We start from the raw sequence: 18,385 nt of genomic DNA, 5'->3' as shown, positions 1-18,385 counted from the left end.
AGTGGGCCCACATGTAGCAATTAGGGTCCGAACGATTTGGTGACCCGCGAAATTACCGAAATATGTGAAATTCCTTCATATAACGCTACACATAGTGTCCTCAAAACATATTTTAAGAGAGATTCTGACTTCTGTATTAAACCCAACGCAAATTAATCAAGGTGAACAACCGGAACAAAGGAAATAACCTAAGAAGACTGACTGAGGATCCAAGAGTTTGTTCATTAAAATTTCATTGTGTTTGTATACTGGAAGTATATGTTAACCACAACCAAAACTTCACAGATACAATGTGTCTTTATTTACAATTGTAAATGTGACATTTTCACAAAAGATCACCTTTTCTTAAATAAAATATAAGTAAAGTTACGCTTAAACATAAAAAAGAAAACTTCAAACCAAAGACTTCTCCTCTTTGTGACACTACTTTAAGTGGTATCACATTTCTTTTCTCCCAATTTCAATGGCAAATATCTATTTTGAGTTATTATTATTATAATCAATCACAGATATTTATTTTTAAGTTAGTACCAGGTGAGAGGCCATTACATGGATACCCTCTGCTTATGAACCACTTTCATACAGTACTTACTTAGTCTATATATAAATGCTTACAGTGTTCTCCACAAGCCCTGGCAGCCGGCGTTTTTGCTGGATACTCACGTCTCAAGTGCCCGCTACTTTTGTTTGACAAAGCCACAGAAAACAATCTCTCTTTTTTGTAAGACAATTTCGAGCGTAGCTTGAATTTGCACTTGATTTGTAAGCTCTGGTTACTTTACCATCACAGCAGACTTCTTCAAAATCTGTGGAGAACACTGAGCTAAAAAGCCATCTAATTTAGAAAAATAAACAGCTTTGGCTATGATTGCTACACAGTTGTGCTTGTCAATTTCTGTGACTTGTGATTCACAAAAACTTTTATTTGTGCTAATATTGTCAACCTAAGATTGATGACTAATGCAAAAAGACTAAAATTCCAAATTCAAAAACTAAAAGGTTTTTAAAACAGTTTATCAGTCTTTTTCAACTCCTCCACTACTACAACAGTTATACTCCTATAATATTTCCTACCTTTGTACTTTTTATGCTAACATTTTTACATTTGCTGATTAAATCTCACAATTTAAATTGCAGGAAACACCCTTCACATGCTTGTTCTGCCACTGAAAATATTTCAGCACCTCATCTATCAGTGCAGTGTATCAACTGTAATTAACACTGAAAACATTTGTCTCCTCCTGCCAAACCACCCTAATATTATACACTCTTCATTATTTATAACTAATTCTTAATCCCTTTTTTTTCCAACCAGTCTTCGAGAATGGTTGCAACATCCCATCTCCCCATTTCATCATCTTTGAGTATCATTAAAAGATTTTCCACAGTTGATTCAGGATTTGAATGCCATATTTGAAGAAGTTCATAGGTAGGATTACTTTTCTGTTCTAAAACTTTTGTCAAATCTTTATCAAATCCCATTTTTTCTCCAAGCAGGCGAAAATCTTTAAAAGACAAGTCATTCTTTATGTTAAGTTTCATGCAGATTTTACTCAAAATAGAATAAGGAATGTCTTGAGCTTTGATAGGCTTTCCTGTCTGATTCCTGTTTGATTTACTATCATTAACACTATCTAATGTTGCTGCGGCACCATCTGCCTGATCAAATCCACTTCCATTTTCCTTGACCTCCTTTGCTGCTGCATGGCCCACCTCCTGAGTCCTCTCCTGGACAATTTCAACCTTTTCCTTGTAGTCCATGTTCTTACTTTCAGACTCTCTTGTTACAAGGCTCAGTTCCTGAGTCCTGCTCTGGAGAACATCAACCATCTCCTTGTTAGCTTTTCTCTCACTTTGGTTGATTTTCTTTTTTCCTGCAAGCCTCAGCTCTGGGCTTCCAAGGTTACCATTTTCATGCATTCTCTCCTCATATACCATTACCTCGGTTTCATATTGCTGGACTTCTGGATCCCCTCCCCTTGCTTGGTCAGACTCTTCACCGTGCTCAACACATTGTTTGAAATCTTCTGAAGAGAGAAAGAAAAGACATTCTTTTAATCAAGTTGCTAAAAACAATGAAAAATATATATCAAAACATACACAAATAAAAAAACCACAAAGTATTTCTTTGCTCACTGTTTCCATGTTAAATTGGGAGTTGGAGTGTTATTCTTTTTTGTGTGTGGAGAGAGGAAAACAAAAGTAGAGTTCCCTGTGAAAAATTCTTGAGCAAGGACAAAAACCAATAACAAAATGAACCCACATTTGATAGACACCAAGTTCGAAAATTGAACCCAAGCCACATTATAATCTACCAGAGTACAAAACACAGAGCTGAGGACTCAAGCTGAGCACTCAAGCTGAGCACTCAAGAAGTGGAGAGACACACTCAACTATGTCTTGTGTTCCTCCCTACACTTCTTTCGTGCTCTAACTGTTTCTTTCCTGCTTTACAACAGAACAGAGCACAGTCAAGGCTTCTCTATTTGTTACATAAAGAGAGTAAAAGTAAGGGTAGAGTGACTGTACATAACCCTAGTGGCCCACCCAGCTAGAGTTTATCCAGGTCTCAATGTATCATGATGCAAATAGGGGTATTACCACTTCCCCTGGATAGAATGCTCCACTGTCCATCACAAGGTTACCCCCCCCCCCTGCATTTCTTCAGGCTTCCCTGAAAATTAGGTGGTACCCATTCATACTCCTGGGTGGAGAGAGGCTAAAAGTGTCTTGCCCAAGAACACAACACATTGACCTGCCTGATCTTGAACACAGACCTCTGGCCACTGCGTCTCCCAATAAAGGGACTACATTGAGGACAAAAGATGTAAACACAATGCTAGTGAAAGGCAGTTTGAGTTAAAAGTATCAAGAGCAGAGCTTTGGTTTCCCTTTTTCAAAATATAAGAAAAAATAAGAACAACTTTTTGCAGAAATTTTGTATTCAATTTGTAATAGTTGAGACTCACTCAACAGTTGTAACTCAAGGCATTCATAGGTATTTTATTGAATGATATATGATGCCATTGAAATTACCTCTTGTACAATGCAGAAAAAAATGTGATACTATAACTCTTCAGAGAAAAAAAAAACTGGAGTGGGAGTAAATTCAGGTAAATCAACAATTCACCAACATTAAATTTTGCTATACCATTAGAGCTAGCTCTCAAAGTGAACCTTCTCTTAGTGTGGACAAGCACTCTGTGAATCTTTGATAAATCAAACACACCTTGTTTGCTTGGAAACATTGTAAGCATTCTGTCAACAAGATCTTCACATTGCTTCTCCCAGTTGTATTTTTCCTCATACTCTTTGCGAAGCTTCTTCGCTTCTGACATCAGATCTTCTGGGCTTTTTTCTAGGACTTCTTTTATCCTCTCTGCCCAAACTTCAGGTTTATTTGATTTAATGACATGTTTTTCTCCAGAGGGTAATTTCTTCAGAGCCATTCCAAAACCACAATTCTGGCTGACAAGTACTGGGAGGTCAGCAGAAATAGCACGGAGGTTGGTTGTGCCGAAGCCCTCTGTTCGTGCTGGCATAATGATAAGATTGACTTGACACAGCTGACTCTTCCAATTTTCCAAGTTAGAACTTTGCAAACGTCGCACAGTAAGCTGGTTCAGCTCAATCCCTTCCTGAAGGAGTTGGTTCTTGAGGTCTTCAGTATCTTCATCTTTGTTGACAATATAGATCAGATGGCATGATACCTCTTTCAAGAACGTCATGGCCTTGGCTGCAATATCCAGCCCCTTTACTTTGTAATACTTTGCAAACCATGTTGCACTGATCAAGATGCGGAAGATTTCTCCACGTTGTTGGAATTCTCGCACATCTACCAATTCCTTCATGATCCCTGGAGTTAAATCAATGACATCATTGCTCTTTCCACAATGACACAGTTCAGATCTGAAGGTGTCTGCTACTTTGGGACCAATTGCAATTACACAGTCTGCTTTCCGACTCAGTTTAAGCTGTAGCTGGTGCTCTGACTCCTGCTCACATTTGTTATCCATATATTTAGCAAGTTCTTCGCCAATGGTATGGATGATGTGAAACCATTTACATTTCTTAGCTGTTCTTATGTTCTGTGCATGTTTTCCCTCATGAAGCCCATATGAGTGCATGAACAAAACATCAATTTCAAGATCATCTGGTGGGAAAGACAGGAGTTCCATTGAAGAAAAGCCATCTAGTTCTTGGCCATCAACAAGTTCAACATTTAACTTCTTGGCCTGTTCTTTCTGTTCCTGGGTGCTTCTTGGCACAAGTCCAGTCACTTTCACTTTTGAATTTTTTGCAAGTTCAATAAGTAACTGGTTGTTCACCAATGTGTTCCATCCAACTGCACCAGTGGCCAAGGTTATGTTTAATCTACATTTCTCCATATTTTACTGCTGAGAAGCCAACTGTGGAAAAAGGAGGAAAGAAAACTAAATTTTATTTGAAAATTCAAACTCAACTGTGTCATCTAGAGTCAGGTATAACTAAGAGTATTTGCTCTTACTAAAGAATGACATGACTGATGGGTGACTGAAAAAAATTTCAAAAGCAAGCAAGGAAGAAGAAGGTTTATGACAAGGTGTGTTAACTACTTGGTTCTGCAAAAGTTCTTTATTCATACACACACAAATGAAAGTAATAATCCTATATTGAACTAAACTCACGAGTTTATATATTTGGTAGCATTTCTGCACATATTACGGTTGGGACAATATACCCTCATTGACAAGTACTTACATTGCAACAAAACGTGACAAGACGTGAATGGCGGAATGAATAGGATTAATGATAGCTCAAATGAATTGCTGATTATGCAACATCTCCCCTCTACTAAAAAAAAAAACTTAGGCCTTAACTGAAACGCTGAAACTAATTAACTTGTCTCTATAAGTCTTTTAGGTCTTGTAATCACATGTCTTGGTCATTTGCTGTTACTGCTGCCGCCATGCTTCATACTTTCAGCAGGTATGGGAGCAATCTCTTGTGCTGGATGAATAAAGCAACGATTCCTCACTAACTGGACTCCCTTCGTAGTTTCAACACTGTACAATCTTGGTTGAGATGCTACTGGTGTTTTGGTAATGGTTGCTGGAATCCATTGGTTACACTGGGGGTGAACTTGTACATACACTCTCTGATTCTGTGGCAGTGAAGGTAGATCCCTTGCAGTTTTTTTGTAGTGTTCGCACATTTTGATCTTGTCTTTCACCATTTGCTCTCAGACAACCTGGTAATGAGGATTCTGGATAGGGGATTTGGTTGGAAGTAATGCTCTGTACTTTTATCCACTCAATAGCTCTGCAGGTGATGGTATGCTGGTAGTAAGGTGTGTGGCTCTGTAGATCAACATAGCTAAGCTTGGATGGTGTTCTGTGGCTGCACATCTCTTCATACACTGCTTGACCGTCTGCACCATATGTTTGATGAAACCATTACTCTGTGGGTAACAAGGACTAGACATGATGTGGTCAAAGCGGTATTGGTTTGCAAAGGCTGCAAATTCCTTCAACGAGAATGGGGGGCCGTTGTCTGTCATAACAGTTTGAGGCACTCCATATTCGCTAAACACTTGCTTCAGAATCTCGGTGGTAGCACTTGTGTTGGTGCTGCGTATTTTCCGGATCACAGGAAACCTTCTGTAGTAGTCTGCTATCAGGAGGTAGGTAGTAGACTGAAACTCAAAGAAATAAATTCCTAACTTCTCCCAATGTCCTTGAGGAACTTCACGGGGCAACAGTGTCTCACATTGTTGGCTCCTTGAGAACGTCTGGCACACTTCACAACCCTGTGCTGCCTGTAGTAAATCTGAGATTATTCCTGGCCAGAATACTGCTTCTCGGACTCTTAGTTGCATCTTCTCAAAACCAAAATGACCCTCGTGGAAAGTTTGGAGGACTCTGCTACGCAATTTCTCAGGAACTATGAGTCGATGGCCTTTGAAGAGTAGACCATTCTCGGCGCTGATCTCTTCTCTGTAGCTCCAGTAGTCTACAAGAAGTGGGTGGCAATCTTTCTTTAATTCAGGCCATCCATTTGCAATCACTTACATCAGTGAACCGGAAATAGTGTCTTCTACAGTTGCGCGTCTGAAATCTCCAACTCTCATAGAATCAGCAGGGATTTCCTCTGTGAGCATGTGAACTGAGATAAAATCTTCCTCGTCTTCTCCTTCTTTAGGTGCTGGCTGGGGAGACACTCTGGACAGTGCATCAGCTACGACATTATCCTTCCCTTTCATGTATTCAATGTTTACGACATACTGGGATAGTCTCAGCAATAGCCTCTGAAGGCGGTGAGTTGCACACTATGAATTTCTTCCATACGCTGACCAATGGCTTGTGATCTGTTTGAACTGTCGCTGTGTATCCATACACATAATGATGAAATCTTTCAAGAGCAAAAACAACACTAAGCAGCTCTTGTTCAATGTTAGAGTAAGATTGTTCCGTCTCAGCGAGGGCTCTAGGTGCGTAGATCACAGGCTTATCATCTTGGATAAGAACTGCTCCTAAACCTTTCTTGGATGCATCTGACTGAATAGTGCTAGCCTTACCCCAATCAAATTATGCCAACACTGGTGCACTTGTAATCTCTTTTTTGATAGCCTCATATGCTGTTTGTTGTGAGCTTTCCCAGGTAAAGAGAGTATCCTTCTTACAGAGCGTTCTAAGCGGTGCTGTTAAACCTGCCAGTGCTGGACTGAACCGGTTTAGGTACTTTACCAGTCCTAGGAAGCTTTGCAAATCTTGAAGGTTCTCTGGTGGTTTCATCTCTGTGATGGCTTGCACCTTTTTGGGGTCCATCCTATACCTGGCTGGGGTAAGGTTTCCTCTGAAGAATGCACAATCTTGAGACTTGAACACAAATTTGTTTGCATTGAAAGTGAGATTGTTAACTCTCGCTGTTTCTAGCAGGGTGATGACTGCAATTTCATGGGTAGTTTCTTCGTTGCTGTGGCAAAGGATATTGTCAATGATTCCAACACTATTTGGGTACACTTTTCAGTACTCTGTCAATTCTTTCCTGAAAAACATCTCCTGATACCTTTAGCCCAAAGGGTAGGCGTAGCCATCGGTATTTACCCCAGGGTGTATTGAAAGTTGTCAGGAAACTGCTTTCTTTGTCAACAGAGACATGCCAATACCCTGATTTCACGTCAAGCAAGCTGAAATACTTCAAATCTGCTAATTCTGGTAAGATATCATCGACTGTCCTGCTGTACCACTGATTCCTCTTCATCGCTCGGTTGAGATCTTTGGATCAAGACATAGTTGTAAGGAACCATCTGGTTTCTTAACTGGAACAATCGAGTTAATCCACTCGGTGAGCTCCCTTACTTCTTTAATGACTCCAAGCTGTGTCAATCTCTCCAATTCTGCTTTGTAGAGTGGTTTTAGGCTGACTGCAACTTGGCACGGTGGGTGTTGAATGGGTTTGTAGCCTTTCTTCAACTGGATATGATAAGGTCCACCTGGCAAAGTTCCTATGCCTTGAAACTCTTTGGCGTATTCCAGCAGTAAGTAATCCTTAGCTGTGGGCAATGAGTGTGTCCTTCCATTAATAGTTATCTTCTCTTTAGTGCTCCTTTGGATCACTGGTACCACTGGATCAGTGCATTTCTGAACTCTTGGAATTACTGGACCATCAGTGGTTTTCGCGGGCTCTTCCACGAGTGTTTTGATAGACTTATCTGTTTTAGCTTGGACAGCAGATTTCTGGATTTCAGGGAAATTGACGTATTCCATGATTAATGCTTACTTTCTGCCTAGGATCATATGACCTTTGCTGTCTGCAACTTCACACAAAACTCTGAATATCTTGTTACCATGGTAAAGGTACACAATGCAGGTTTTCCACTGGACTGTCATTGTAGCCTTTGAGGTTCACGGTTGGTTTGCCCAACTTCAAGTTGTTTCCAAAGAGTGCTTTAGCCATGTACAACGGCAGAATGTTACAACTTGCACCGGTATCAACCTTGCAGTCAATCTGGAAGATTTGTGATGAAGATTCCTGGCTGAGCTGTAGTGGGGGGATGTGAGGTTCTGGTTTTGGATGATTGAGACTTTCCACTGTTACTGTCTTGAGGTGATGAATAGGTGCGTTAAAGTAAACTGGCTTGTATTCATTCAGTACACAGTCCACACACTCAGAAGCTGTTGTAGACTAGACTTGTAACTCATTAACATGTGCATCTTTACTCTTTGATTTGCACATGGAACCGTAATGCCCTTCCTTCCCACATTTGAAGCACTTTGCCTTCTTTGCAGGACACTCACTTTTGGGATGTGATGGTTTTGCTCCACAGTAGAAACAAGTTTCCCTCTTTGACCTTCCTTGTTTCTGATCATTGGAAGCTGGTCTTTGTGGCTGCCGTCTGTTCTGGCTGGCTCTTGATTGCCTGTTTCCTTGGAGTTTATGAACTTCCATTTGTAGGGGTTCGCCTTTGAATTCCGGTCACATGTAACCGACTTGGTGTGCTGTGGCGTCCTGATTCTGAGTAATTTCTATTGCCTCTTCTAGCATCAATTCTGAACCTTTTTCAATGCATTTGTAATAGGCCTCTTTGGAGCATAGTCCAATAACTATTGCATCTCGAAGTAGTCAATCACAAGCTTCTGGAGGATATTCACACTGGTTGCAAAGAATAGTGGCTTTGTCAATGTACTGTGCAAGGCTAAGATCACCTTGCTCCAGGCCGCGGAAGTTTGATGCGGCTGCAAGTGCATTGGATTTCGGCTTTGTCCACTCCATGAACTTTTTTAACAGCACACTTGGATCTCTCTTCTCTTCCATGGTGAGATTCAGTGACTTAATGTGTGTTCTTCCAGCTTTTCCTGCTTTTCCTGCTCAAATGAGAACATAATTTGCTTTCACAGCTTTGCTCTTCAAAGCTGGTGGACCATTCAAAAGAAGTTCACATTCCTCAACCCAATCCAAGCACTTTTGGTAACATTTGGGGCCAGGTGTGAAGTTTCCTTTCGGTGCCGGTAAATGCTCCAATGCAGCCATTGTAGATTGAGAGGGTTGATGTTTTTGAAGAGCTGGTGGTGATCACTGTTGACGTTAGTCTTAGCTGGGTTTGTTAAATCCTGACACCATGTTAACTACTCGGTTCTGCAAAAGTTCTTTATTCACACACACACAAATGAAAGTAATAATTCTATATCAAACTAAACTCATGAGTTTATATATTTGGTAGCATTTCTGCATATATTACAGTTGGGACAATATACACTCATTGACAAGTATTTATATTGTGACAAAACGTGACACGAAAGAAATGGATTGATGATAACTCAAATGAATTGCTGATTATGCAACAAGGTGGTCTTCTTGTTTAACTTGTTACAAGTGACAACACTGTTGCTATATTTTCATAGAGTAGGTATTAGTTTTGCGTATAATAAGTCTAATAAACAAGTAAATCAGATACTTATTGACATATATTCTATATGGTTGGTTGTTTTAAAGGACTATGCATTTGTTATTTTTTTTAGAACTCATTTTAAATATCAGCTTACTAACTGCAATGTTAAAATGTTCTTACTTAATAAATTTATCAGTCTGTCATAATAACATAATGTAAACTGCCAAGAATAATATAATAATAATTTTTAACAGCTGCTGTATTTCACAAGAATTCCTTAATTTTGTCTCATGTTTTACTTCAACACCAATAAAACAGTGACAGGTCATCTCAGGCAAGGGGGGAGCACATCCTCTACACCCCTTCCCTGGATCCACCCCTGTTGCTACTTCGCCCTTCCTGCCCTCATTCCCTAATGGGATGCTTGTCCACTGCAAGGAAACCTCCCAATATCAGTTTTGTCTGGTTCCCATTACAGTTTTATGGCACCCACAGACACGCTTAGCAGATAGAGATACTGTAAGAGGAAAGTGTCTTTCCCAAAAACAGATTTTGAAGCTTGATCCCTTCGCCCTGATTAAAGAATATTATAAAGAATATTATCATGATCAAGCAACTGTATCCCTGATTGACTTTGATCGATTGAAAGTGCTACATTTAATACATGACAAGAGGCAGAATGAAAACAACAATCTATATTTAATTTTCAGGATTTGAAATCAACTCGGCAGCTGCGATTACTAGATGACGCGATCGAGTAATCACTATGCGCATTGTCTAAATATTGATCGAAAACAAAACTGCATAGGAGTTAAGAACCTAACAGCTGGAATCACCTCATACGCGAGCAAAAGATGAATAGGACTAACACCGATTCTTTCATTTTCGTTTCTTAATGGGGAATCCATTGCGTTTTCCTCTTTCGGTTTTGATCTTTTGCAGATTAGCTGCAGAGAATTTAAATTTGTAGAACTTACTTGCAATGTAACATTCATTTATGGTTATTGATTCGCTGTAGCTGGGATGGTTTCCTTCGCTTCTCATTCTTGTCTCGGCTTCTGGAGTCGCTTCTGCATCGCACCAAACTTGCCAAACACCCCCCGGGTTTCACTTTCGCGGAAATTAAGGAAGTGAAACAAGCCGTCTCCAGTACTCCCTCGGTCAGACCATTTGACAGTACCAGTAACTGAGTATAGTCGAAAACCCTCGCGAAAACTCTCGATTCTCATCTTTTTGATCTTGAGTACCACATGATTCAAAATGTCAGGTATTACAGGTGAGACTAATCTTTTCGTTCTTGAAGAGCACATTTTAATCATCTGAGTTCATGTACTACAGTGTTCAGCGAGATTCGAGGTGCAATCAGACACAGCTCTCTCTATGTTCTCGTGCGTGCTAAAATCAGCCTTAGTCAAATTCTTCCAAAATGGGTCAACTTTTAACCATATATGCCCTTAATAATTGAGATAAGTTACTGCTACCATCCGCTTTTATCCTCAATAAATTAAAATTTTCACTGCTATGTGTGAGAAAATCACAAGCACATACACTAAGCGCGCTAAGCTGAAAGTGCGCACTAATTTGATTCGTCAGCAGTTTTGCTTTGAAGACGGAAGTGGAGGAAATGTTGAAGGTTCGTCGTACGAAATGCACATTGATGACAAATGTTATACTTGAACTCGCGCGTGCTTTGTCACGTCTTTTCGTATTTAATATTCAAATCGTACGTAAACAATATGACGTAATTTGTAATGTAATTTCATATAAATTCAAATGTACAACCGTTAAAATCGCATTTACAACTGAAGATGACATAAGAATGTCGAAACATGTCTTGCAAACTAAAAGTTGTGGTCTCTTTATTAAGAATTAAATGAATGATTATAATCAATTCACTGCACTTAAAATTAAGGTTACAGATTAACATCTACCTTTCCTCTAGAAAAAGAGGTATTAAGTCTTACAAGAGCTACTGAACTCTCATTAGATGAAGTATGGATTATAAATGCCACCTTATAATTATCTTTCTAAACCCTACCTTTTTCAATTTTGGACAAAATAAGTCACCCAAAATGTCTGCTCAAGAGGAAAGAATGCAGAATTAATCTCTTTATTACAGTTATAGTCATAATATGGTCACCAATATTTTAACCTAACCTAACATATTATTATAGTTATTAAATAATTTAAAGTAACTGTTTAAAATTTTACTTTCAGGAAATGCACAGAAACTGAATGTCACCTTGGTTGCTAGTAATGTGGGCTGGGACAAAGCTGTGAATGGCCAGTTACTTCTTGAGCTTGCCAGCAACCCAAAAGTGAAGGTTACTGGATTTGTACCTCAAAACACTCAGCAGCAGAGAGATGCAGCTCAGAAGTTAGGCATTGAGCTTGTTGATGCAAAAGATATCTCAGGGCATTCATCAGCAGACTTGCTGGCTTATCCACCTGATGGTCTCAATATTGATGTCTTGATGATGCAGTCTTATGGACATGAAGTGGGTCGACAAGCACAGATTATTAAGGAGACCAAGAATTGCAAGTGGCTTCATGTTCTGCACACTGTGAGTGAGGAACTTGTGCCATTTGCACCTGAGCATACATCTGAGCATGAGTTGCAACTTGCATTGTGCAAACAAGCTGATATTGTGGTTGCAATTGGACCCAAAGTGGCAGAAGCTTACAGATCAGCTTTCCAACTTGGTGGAATACAGAAAGAGGTCATTGACCTGACACCAGGAATTTTCCTCAACCTTGTTGGTGTACGACCCCCTCAAGATGACAGTGAAGTGTTCCGTGTGTTGATCAGTGGTTCATCCAAATATTTCAAGATCAAAGGCTGCGACATTGCTGCTAAAGCAATCAAACTAACCGGTACACCATCCATCCACCTTATGTTTGTTGTGAAGCCTAGTGAGAATGTAACAGAGATGACCCAAGCTTTGCTCCAGGAGGGCATTAATCCTGACCAACTCACTGTCAAAGTTGCAAAAAGCAGTGAGGATTGGAACAATCTTCTCCGTGAAGCAGACCTTGTCATAAAACCATCCAGAACAGAAGGTTTTGGAATAAGTGGTGTCCGAGCCATTTCTGCTGACCTTCCTGTCCTAGTCAGCGGAAATATTGGCCTTGGTGCAGCTCTGAAGAAGTTACCCTCAGGAGCAAACCATGTTGTGGAGTCCAATGATCCCCAGGTCTGGGCTGACAAGATCAAAGAAGTTAAAGCAAAGGATGCAAAAGGGCGCAATGCAGAGGCAGAGTCTTTAAGAAAAGAGTACACTGGGCAATTCAACTGGAAAGATCAGTGTGAAAACCTTGTTGAAAAAATGCTCACCATGATTTAGTCACATCCTCCTCAGACTCAAAGTTTACCACTACGTATTAGAAAAAGGGAGTAGAGTTTGCTGGAAGTTAGGTAGTTTGAGACTCAGTATTTTGCCCAATTTGATTATAGATACCATACAATTTAAATCTCTGTGTTGACTGACAATGTAGCTCATAGGTCTAACATTCTGAAATTATGTTGTGAACTAAAGCCATGATAGGGCTTTTTCAAAATATTATTACCATTTTTACTGTTCATTATTGAAGACAAAACTTAATAGCTGCATGTTGGTCTAGCTCAAAACAACTTGCATAGCATAATGCATTTGATCACTACATATCAGTACATTGCCAAGCTTAAAGCAAAGAAAAAAGGTTTCTCTGGAAGTTTTTGTTAATGTTCATAGTTACTTTTCTGACCAAGCGAGCTTGCTCAGCAAGTTATCAAGTATTGGCTTAGCTTAGGATATGAACTCACTCCAAATGACAAGAGAGTTGATCAGTTCAAGGTGTCATCAATAAATAAATGTAACTCCAAAAAACACTTTAGCCTGTTTTTGGTTGGGGTTAATAACAGTGGCTGGCATCTACATCCCACTTTGCAAGACCTGGCTCTCTTTTTCTTAAAGTTCACTATAATTTCAAAGAACCTGTACTGAGATTTTCATTTTACTTTTCTAATGAGCTTTTGATTTACAGGGAAGTAACAACAGCCAAAATTTTTAAATTCAGCCTTTATTGGTTTTCCTAAATGTGTTTTGATACAAAATTTACAAAGAAAACAAGACACATCCATTTGCAGCTAATTTGAGAAGGGTCATCATGCCAAAACAGTGTCAATAGGCATATAGTGCTTTTGCATCTTTTGTCATTGTAAAACTTTGAGCTCTTATCAAGTAATAAGAATGCAAAGCAACCATTATTTCATAAGGACCCTTTTTCTTAACCTTTGTTATAAGAGTAACAGGAATCTTATTTCTTATCACAGTTTCACAACTGAATCAAATGTAAAGTTCATGAAATTTATGAAAATGATAACCAAGTTAAGAAACTCCAGACTGGCATATGTTCTCCCTATCATCACCACAGGAAAAGTAGAGAGATCAGTGAACACTAATGTTAGCTGGGTTGTAAAAAATTGATGGTGATACTGGCAAATTTAGAAAATGGCAAACTGATGTGGATGTTACTTCATCCAAGAGAGTCCAGATTTGAATTTCCTTTTGAGACACTAAAATAGCCTAATATGCAAATATAGAATCGATCCTCACAATTAAGAACACCACTGAACTAGTAGTTGAAATAAGGCTTGAAAAAAAATTCAGGATTTGAACCCATGACCTAATATGCAATTTATTATTGTTGATGGTCATATGTAATATAATTATTTCAACATGCAGCAGGAAACTGGTCAACTCATCAAGTTAAGGCAGCATGCAAGGAAGCAAAAAAATGAAAAAAAAAAAATACATGTAGACTCAATCACTCGTTCTACTAAACCAATTCTCCCATTAAGTAATTTTAATGTTTACACTCATCAGGTTTGACACTTGCTCCACATCATTGTTATTAACCATACCACCTAAAAAAAAGTTAACTAAAATAACCTTAACAATTGGTGTAAAACTAAATGAAAGAAGTATAAATATGTTAAGTGTAACATTAACACACTCTAGACTATGTATTCAAGTACATTCTTTTTTAAAGAATTAATGAACATACAAGCCATTTAACTATAAAAATAATAGATATCTATGACAAGACTACTTTCATATACTAATTGAAACTTAAATGTTGTCTAGAAGTTATTTGTTTGCATTGTTTCATTTTTTGTCACATCTGTTGTATGCAAAGTGACAAAGGGAAAATTCTGCTTACAAGACTGACTCATACAGCTACCACAACTTAGTTACTAAGCTTGTTTCTGCAGCAAGGACCTGTGAGAGTTAATACACTACCCAAGAACACAGCATAGTGACCTAAAACAGTGTAAATCCTAGCATCCTTCCATTTCTCTCCCACATACGAGACAAAGGTACTCAGTTGTTGACAAAAGAGGTCACCTTGACCAACTACTTGTCTATAAAAGAATCAGCCAAAGATGATTATGTTGATTAGTTTCAACACTGGCTTCAACCACTCTCTAAATACTATTTTTTTTACATACCAAAAGGAAAAATTAGGTTAATGTTACCAGCTAATGCCATTAGGCTAAATTCTCTGTTTTAATACTACATGAAATTAAATTTTGAAAGGGCATGCACTTTTAAAAGAGCTAGATACAAGCTACCAATCTTACACATCAAGATCAAGACCTGAGAAAAGATCATCACAAATAAAGTTGACTTAAAGTTCATAAACTATCATTTGACCAAAGTTAAAACAGAGGTTCTATGGAAACAAAAAAAACTAGAACATTCTTCTCCAAGTCTACAAATTTCTTGCCATACTGTACAAAACTTTTACTGATAAAAACTAGATCTGCTTGTTCTTCCACATCAAGAACATTCAAATCTGACTTGGGGAGGAGCCTTACTCTAAATGTTTAATGACAAGTATCATTTACCCAGTCTTCAAGCACCTTTGCCACATCCATTCTCTCCAGGTCCTCACCTGTCAACAGGTCAATTAAGTTTCCAACAGTAGCCTCTCTCTTTGATGACCAGGTCTGCAGAACCATGTCAGTAGGATTTTCACCCTGTTCAATCATCCGTATCTCATCCCTGCTGAATCCAACTTTCTCAGCAAGCATCCTGAAGTCATCAAATTTCAGATCTCGCTTGGTGTTGAGCATTAGGCAAACTTTTCTGTATTCTTTAAGGGGTAGATTACTGACTCCCATGTTTCTACGTGATATGTCTCCACGTTTGTATGTCCTAGGGAACTGGCTTGTCTCCTGAATACTCATCTTCTCAGTCTCATACTGATAAGACAGACCTCCATCCACATCATCGCGATTCACTTGCAGTGACTGCAGATCTCTTGTTGTATCAGCAACATCAAACTGCCACTCAACAGCTTTCTTTCTGTATTCTAAGAAATATAAAAAGGTGATAAACTTGCCTATTTATATTTATGCTATATTTACAAAAAGATTTGAATTTAAGAACTTCTGTTCAGAATCAGTCAGCAATTTACAATGAAGTAGTCTAATGAGTAAACAAGAGTCAGCTTTCTAAGGTTGCAATTATTCACTGAAAATTCATTAGTTTCCTTTCTCCCTGCAACTTTACTCTGCTTTGAAAATCAAAGATGACTATTATCTATTGTCAAAAAAAAAAAAAAAATCAAGAGCAACTCATCCAACATGTGCCTGAACAGAAGGCCAAACTTCAGCTTACATGCATTTCAAAAATATTTTTCTTGGTAATTCAATTTTTTCTTGAATTCCCTACAAGAAAACCAAATGCAAATGCACCTCAGTGTGCCCTAAAGACATCTAAGGACATTTGCTGTTACCATCACCAGCAACTCTTAGTTCACAATTGTGACACTGCCTTCAGACTAACTAATGATACTTGTCTCAGGATGTATTAACCCTAAGCCCCTGAGAGTGATAAGCATCTTATTTCTCCCAACAGTATCACCCCTGAATCAAATATTAAGGTGATAAGAATAATGGAAATAATTACAAGGTTAAGAAGCTCTTGATTATTAAGCAAATTCTCCTTGTTTTAATGTAAGTACTGTCAGTAAGAAACATATAAACAACATAATAGAGACCTTAAACACTGATGTTAGGCTGTAGAGGGTGAAAAACAGGACAAACACAAATTAAACTTAAACTGTTCCTAATTAAATCAAAATTACAGTAAACGAACTCACCAGATTTGTGTGGATTCATTGAAAACATTTTCTTGACAATTTCATTGCATTGCATCTTCCAGTTGAATCGCTGCATGTAATCATTCCTTAGTTGTTCTGATTCTGCTTTTCGAACTTGCACTGCCTTTGCCCTGACTTTCTTTATCGCATCAGCCCAGGCCTGAGGTTCTTCGGAATCAATTACATGCTGTGCTCCAGAGGGTAATGACTTCAACACCATGCCAAGACCACAGTTTCCGCTCACAAGAACAGGGACGTCTGCTGAAATGGCGCGCAGACCACTTATGCCAAAACCCTCTGTTCTTGATGGTTTGATGACCAGATCCACTTCACAAAGCAACCTTGGCCAGAAGTCTTTGCTCCCAGAACTTCTAAAGGTGAGTTGATGCTGATTGATTCCTAAATCAAGAAAGGCTTCCTTCAGCTGATCTTCATTATCCTTTGGCTGTCTGACAAATATAAGATGGTAGGATGAATCTTGTAACAGATTGATAGCTTTAGTGGCAATATCACATCCTTTGACCAAGAAATACTTGGATGAGGCACTGAGCAGCACACGGAAAATTTCACCTGAGCCTTTAGTTTCCCGGCGCACACCAAGGCGGAATTCTTCAATAATTCCAGGAGTCAAATCAATCACACTCTGGTCTTTACCACTGTACTTCAGAGCAGCTCTGTAAGCTTCTGTAACTTTTGGGCCAATTGCAATGATAAGGTCAGATTTCTCGCACAATCTTGTCTGGAGGTCGTGTTCAGTTAATTGATCATTTGCAGCTGGGTCTGCAGATTTCTTAACAGAAAATTTCTCTAGATCTTCACTGACAGTATGGACAACATTAACCCACTGGCACTTTTTCTTGTCTTTTATGATCTGTGCTTGTCGCCCCAGGTCACGCCCATAGGAGTGTATGATGAGAATATCAATGTCAAGATCGTCAGGTGGATAAGCTAGAAGCTCAACTGCTGGAAAACCTGTGACTTCTTTGGCATCAACTAGCTCAATGTTTAAATCCCTGGCATGGTCTTTCTGCTTTGGGGTGTGCTTAGGTACAAACCCAGTGACTCTTACTTGAGGATTCTGAGCAAGTTCAAGAAGAAATTGTTCATTGACAGACTTGTCCCAACCCTCTGCATCTGTTGCAAGGGTAACGTTCAATTTAGTTGGATCTTGTACCAGCGATCCTGGAAATGCAATTGAAAAGGCGAGTGAGTAAATTACACATGGCTCTGTCATACTTGTGACGGCAGTTATAGTTTTAGTAAAGCGTATAAGATGTAAATAGAACGATTTTATTCAACTTTATGGACCGCACGTTGATAATTGCCACACTCCTTAATCAGGTTTCACTATTTTCGGAGATCCTTGGGTATCAATCCTACACAACAAAACGACTTTTCTCAAAGAAGAATTCAAAACAAACCTGAAATCAGTGTTAGTGTAAGTGAGTAGACTCTCAAATAAGTCTAATTCGGTTCGCTTTACTTCCGCAATGGCGGTGAAACGAAGATTCAATCGAATAATCGATCGGAGCTTATCAAAGAACTGATTAACACTGCTAATTAGGCAGTACTGCAAATTTCCATTTTGTTACTTTCGCCACAGGAAAGCTATCCAAACAGATGGGTGTCAAAATTCTTAAGATTTCACACACACACTCTCAGATACGCTGAGGTAGGCATTTTCCATGTGAATTCACTCGAGAAGCCGCGCTGATGCAAGAATCTGCACAAATTTCTCCCAATAATCACCAAAAACTCACCAGTTAAGCTGGGTTTTGATATATTTTCCTTAAATTGACCTTTTGTGTCTTCTTTCCTTACACTTTTGCTTTCAGATCCATCTTCTGGGAAACGGGTCGCCATTTT

The 18,385-nt window shown here is 38.9% G+C and overlaps 4 protein-coding genes and 2 pseudogenes across 6 annotated transcripts in view; 2 read left to right on the top strand and 4 right to left on the bottom strand.

Annotated features, from left to right (window-relative positions):
• Positions 1-278: 278 nt before the first annotated feature.
• Positions 279-10,494, bottom strand: LOC113683884 (uncharacterized). 2 transcript variants are annotated; one of them, XM_027201174.2, is made up of 3 exons: positions 10,348-10,494; positions 3,230-4,409; positions 279-2,027 (listed from the first exon to the last, which is right to left on the bottom strand). In XM_027201174.2, the coding sequence occupies exons 2-3, from the start codon at positions 4,386-4,388 to the stop codon at positions 1,285-1,287; spliced, it is 1,902 nt and encodes a 633-aa protein (XP_027056975.2). In that variant the 5' UTR covers positions 4,389-4,409; positions 10,348-10,494; the 3' UTR covers positions 279-1,284. The 2 variants fall into 2 exon arrangements, with proteins under 2 accessions (XP_027056975.2, XP_027056982.2); XM_027201181.2 differs by having other exon boundaries at positions 279-2,024; positions 10,348-10,486.
• LOC149047634 (uncharacterized) lies at positions 6,873-8,018 on the bottom strand (annotated as a pseudogene).
• LOC149047633 (uncharacterized) lies at positions 8,016-9,090 on the bottom strand (annotated as a pseudogene).
• LOC113683771 (uncharacterized) lies at positions 10,312-13,236 on the top strand. Its single transcript, XM_027201057.2, has 2 exons — positions 10,312-10,646; positions 11,588-13,236. The coding sequence occupies exons 1-2, from the start codon at positions 10,631-10,633 to the stop codon at positions 12,712-12,714; spliced, it is 1,143 nt and encodes a 380-aa protein (XP_027056858.2). The 5' UTR covers positions 10,312-10,630; the 3' UTR covers positions 12,715-13,236.
• A 177-nt stretch (positions 13,237-13,413) lies between these two features.
• Positions 13,414-18,385, bottom strand: part of LOC113683762 (uncharacterized) — a 5,000-nt gene continuing 28 nt past the window's right edge. Inside the window, exons 1-3 of the mRNA XM_027201047.2 lie at positions 18,280-18,385; positions 16,520-17,701; positions 13,414-15,727 (exon numbers count right to left, since the gene is read on the bottom strand). The exon at positions 18,280-18,385 is cut by the window's right edge and continues 28 nt beyond it. Of these exons, the coding sequence (XP_027056848.2) occupies positions 15,240-15,727; positions 16,520-17,701; positions 18,280-18,382 (1,773 nt within the window). The 5' untranslated portion in view covers positions 18,383-18,385 and the 3' untranslated portion in view covers positions 13,414-15,239. The remainder of the gene's footprint in view (positions 15,728-16,519; positions 17,702-18,279) is intronic.
• LOC113683694 (uncharacterized) overlaps positions 17,581-18,385 on the top strand; it is an 8,904-nt gene continuing 8,099 nt past the window's right edge. For both annotated transcript variants that reach the window (XR_016185885.1, XM_089203987.1), the window contains exons 1-2: positions 17,581-17,721; positions 18,355-18,385. The exon at positions 18,355-18,385 is cut by the window's right edge and continues 28 nt beyond it. The gene's annotated coding sequence lies outside the window, so the exon portion shown is untranslated. The remainder of the gene's footprint in view (positions 17,722-18,354) is intronic.

This window comes from Pocillopora damicornis, chromosome 4 (genome assembly GCF_964200805.1).
Source record: "Pocillopora damicornis chromosome 4, jaPocDami1.2, whole genome shotgun sequence".
Taxonomy (NCBI): Eukaryota; Metazoa; Cnidaria; class Anthozoa; order Scleractinia; family Pocilloporidae; genus Pocillopora; species Pocillopora damicornis.
Note: the sequence above shows the minus strand (reverse complement) of the source record. Positions and strands in the feature narration are given on the sequence as shown.